The sequence below is a fragment of the Papaver somniferum genome, chromosome 3, assembly GCF_003573695.1.
Source record: "Papaver somniferum cultivar HN1 chromosome 3, ASM357369v1, whole genome shotgun sequence".
In the NCBI taxonomy this organism is placed as follows: domain Eukaryota; kingdom Viridiplantae; phylum Streptophyta; class Magnoliopsida; order Ranunculales; family Papaveraceae; genus Papaver; species Papaver somniferum.
The window spans coordinates 127,858,539-127,859,464 of NC_039360.1; the positions used below are offsets into that span (position 1 = coordinate 127,858,539).

Here is a 926-nt window from a genome sequence, read left to right on the forward strand (position 1 = left end):
CAGGTTAGAATTCGAATAATACACTAACAATATCACGGAGTATGAGGCGGTCATACACGGTCTATGCTTGGAACATGAGCTAGGATTATCAGACGTTCGTCTGACTAGTGACTCACAGCTGGTCATTAGACAAATCGAGCTCAAATATCAAACTTTGGATCCGATATTGTCTTCATATCTAAAGTTAGCACAGGAGCATGCGTCAAAAATCGACAAAATCACATTCATACATGTCTGTCAGAAAGACAACATGCACGCAGATGCCTTAGCATTCATATCATCTATGCTGAGGGACAGAAGTACCACCTCTGTGAAAATTTGGAGGATATATGAACCTTCGATAGAAGGACCAATCTCAGGAGTTGAAGAATCCTTGTCCGTCCAAACTCGGGCCATGAGGGAAACAGAAAATGAGAAAGAATACGAAAGGGTAGAACCAGATAATAAAGCCGACGAGTCTGACAAAGACCAGTCCATGTCGGACGAAAGCAACAAAGACGAAGCGGAAAACGATTGGAGAATCCCGATTCATCAGTATCTTGACAAAGATACCTTACCAGCAGATATCAAAGAAGCTCGGAAGATGGAGTCAAAAGCAGCGATGTACAACCTACTTAATGGGATGCTGTACAGAAGGTCATTTCTCGGACCTCTAATGCGGTGCCTATCACAAACCGAAGGTAGAAGAATACTGCATGATATATAGAGCGGAACAACCATAGCGGAAGAAGGTCCTTAGCGGTCAAAGCCAAGATGCAAGGATACTATTGGCTAAGCATGGACGAAGATTCAAAAAATGTGGTTAAGCGCTGCAAAAGATGCCAACGCTTTGCTACTAAGATTAGGGCACCAACAACAGAGATCAACTCAGTCGTCATCCCATGGCCATTCGTCAAATGGGGGGTTGATATTGTTGGACCTTTGAT

The 926-nt window shown here is 43.3% G+C and overlaps 1 protein-coding gene across 1 annotated transcript; it reads left to right on the forward strand.

Annotated features, from left to right (window-relative positions):
- Positions 1 to 250: 250 nt before the first annotated feature.
- Positions 251 to 706, forward strand: LOC113359964. Its single transcript, XM_026603520.1, has one exon. The coding sequence runs from the start codon at positions 251 to 253 to the stop codon at positions 704 to 706; it is 456 nt and encodes a 151-aa protein (XP_026459305.1).
- The last annotated feature ends 220 nt before the right edge of the window (positions 707 to 926 follow it).